The sequence below is a fragment of the Atta colombica genome, unplaced genomic scaffold (genome assembly GCF_001594045.1).
Source record: "Atta colombica isolate Treedump-2 unplaced genomic scaffold, Acol1.0 scaffold1, whole genome shotgun sequence".
Lineage (NCBI taxonomy): Eukaryota > Metazoa > Arthropoda > Insecta > Hymenoptera > Formicidae > Atta > Atta colombica.
This window is the reverse complement of record NW_017259183.1, coordinates 1032664-1034985: the sequence shown is the minus strand read 5'-3', so window position 1 is coordinate 1034985 and position 2322 is coordinate 1032664. Positions and strand designations below refer to the sequence as shown.

General features: G+C 37.2%; 1 protein-coding gene across 1 annotated transcript in view; it reads left to right on the top strand.

Moving 5' to 3' along the window:
• The window catches only part of LOC108694596 (tripartite motif-containing protein 2-like), a 19143-nt gene extending 16821 nt beyond the window's left edge, over positions 1-2322 (top strand). The window contains exons 10-16 of the mRNA XM_018204179.1: positions 139-387; positions 469-655; positions 829-1265; positions 1335-1517; positions 1591-1698; positions 1789-1927; positions 2084-2322. Of these exons, the coding sequence (XP_018059668.1) occupies positions 139-387; positions 469-655; positions 829-1265; positions 1335-1517; positions 1591-1698; positions 1789-1927; positions 2084-2322 (1542 nt within the window). The remainder of the gene's footprint in view (positions 1-138; positions 388-468; positions 656-828; positions 1266-1334; positions 1518-1590; positions 1699-1788; positions 1928-2083) is intronic.

Below are 2322 nucleotides of genomic sequence, written 5' to 3'. Positions count from 1 at the left end.
CACACACACACACACACACACACACACACACACACACACACACACACACACACACACACACACACACACACACACACACATACATGAGATAGCACATGAGAGAGCTCGATCCTTATGAGTTAAGAGTTACGTTTTTAGTTAACACAGGCACAAGATTCTGTGAGTACTGAATTGCAACGTTTGGAAGCCTCTACGGAAAAGTGTTTGAGCGCAGTAGATACGGAATTCGCTGAGATTATCGCAAAGATAGAGAAACGTCGCACGGAATTGCAAGCTGCCGTAACCGCTGCTGCTCGTGACAAGAAACACGTACTTGAAGAACAACATTCTCTTATTGAGGCAGAGAAAACCAAAGTGGAGAGAGAATGTGAAGGATTGCAATATCAGGTACAGGGTAATAAGAATATATTGATATAACGTTATTACTTCTCGCGCGTATTATTTTACAAATGAGATTTAATCTTACAGGTCGAAGTCCGAAATATTACTCAACGTATTAACAGCTTGTCGGATCAGCTTGATGCAGCAACCGCTCTCAGCGAACCTAAGGAGAATGCCTTTATTACATTTGAATTTAATCATAACGACGCTCTCTTTCAATTAGAGCAAGCATTGAATAACGTGGGACGAGTACGTTCTAGTACAACATTACCAGGTATCTTAAAGATTAATAATGTAGTAAAGTTCTCTCGCTTTAAAAAGACTTACTCATTTATTATATGTTTCTTTCAATGATATCAATTTAATATCAAGATATAATATGAATCAGATGCTTTAAAGATATTTATAATACGACGATATTTTCTATTTGTATGCCTTTTGTAACAGGTTTGTGCCGAGCCAGATTGAAGGATCTAGCAATAGTAAAGCTACAAACAATCGTCGTAGTCGAAACGGTAGATTATCACGGTCATCCTCGAAATGTCGGTGGTGATCTTATTAGCGCCGAATTGACGCTTGCTGATAATATGCATGCAGAAAGTCAGAATGTTCCTATTGAGACAGAAGTGAAAGATCTGGAGAATGGAATTTACGAAATTTACTTTCGGCCACCAACTGCAAGTCGATATGTTTTGAAAGTGTCGGTGTTCGAACGACCTATTAAAGATTATCCGCTATTTTTCGATACGACTGAGCACAATGAACCTATTAAAACATATGGAAGACGTGGTAATGGAAAAGATGAGTTTCACCAGCCTGTTTCAGTCGCAGTGGACGATGAAGGAGTGATCTATATTTTAGACACTGGAAATTCTCGTATTAAGGTTTGTTTTTCAAAACAATATAGAGAAACATGGTATTTTACAAAGTATTTAATTCTTTTATTGTTTCAGGTACTCAATTGTGATTTGGAATTTCAAAGGCACATAAACAATGAAGGCTTAGAGGGTCGCAGTTGTACGGGAATAGGTATATCTCAACAAGGTCTCGTAGTCGTGAATTGGCGAACGCGAAAGATTACGGAAATGACTTCATTAGGTGATACAATTCGATCTTTCACGCATAACGCATTTCAAGTTAGTAATTTTTATCGCAAACACACAATACACTTAAATATTTCTTAATTGTGACGTTATTTTTATGTTCTAGGAACCCATAGACATTGCAGTGGACAACAGTTATGGGCATATACTTGTTGCTGACAATGGTCAAAGCTGTGTATTCGTATTTGATTCAGACGGCAAGATACTGTTCCAGGTTAATTTTTATTTACATAAATACATATATAAATTTTCATTGCAAGTTGTTTCGTATAGTCTTCGTATAGTCATCACGAAACATTAACAGGTTGGTAAGAGAAGCACGTTCAAGCTAATCAGTTCTGTAACTGTCGGTCCGGCCGGTGAGATTTTAGTTGCCGATAGCAGAATTCAAGTGTTTTCCGCGAAGGGAGATTTCTCCGAAGAAATATATCCTGAGGGTAAAGGTAAGTTTTATGTATAAAACTATATATTTGTTTGAAATATTGTCTAACTATAAATGAATCGAAAGATATACATATTGCTGCGACATTATACAAAAATAGGAAACATTTTATTGTGTAACAAAGATAATCTTAGTATATCTAATTTATGTATGATAGGAAAAGGTACCTACGGAGGAATAGCTGTAGACGCAGATGGCAAAATTATCGGTACTCGTACAGATAAGGGTCGTAGCATAATACAAGTTCTAAAATTAGGGGGAGGTAATGTCTTAACCGAAATCGATTCACATACCTCGAAATTGCGACGTCCCTCAGGCATAGCTGTGCTGCCAGATAATCACCTAGTAGTGGTGGACTTGGGCAATGATTGTATAAAAAAATATAGGTACTGGTAA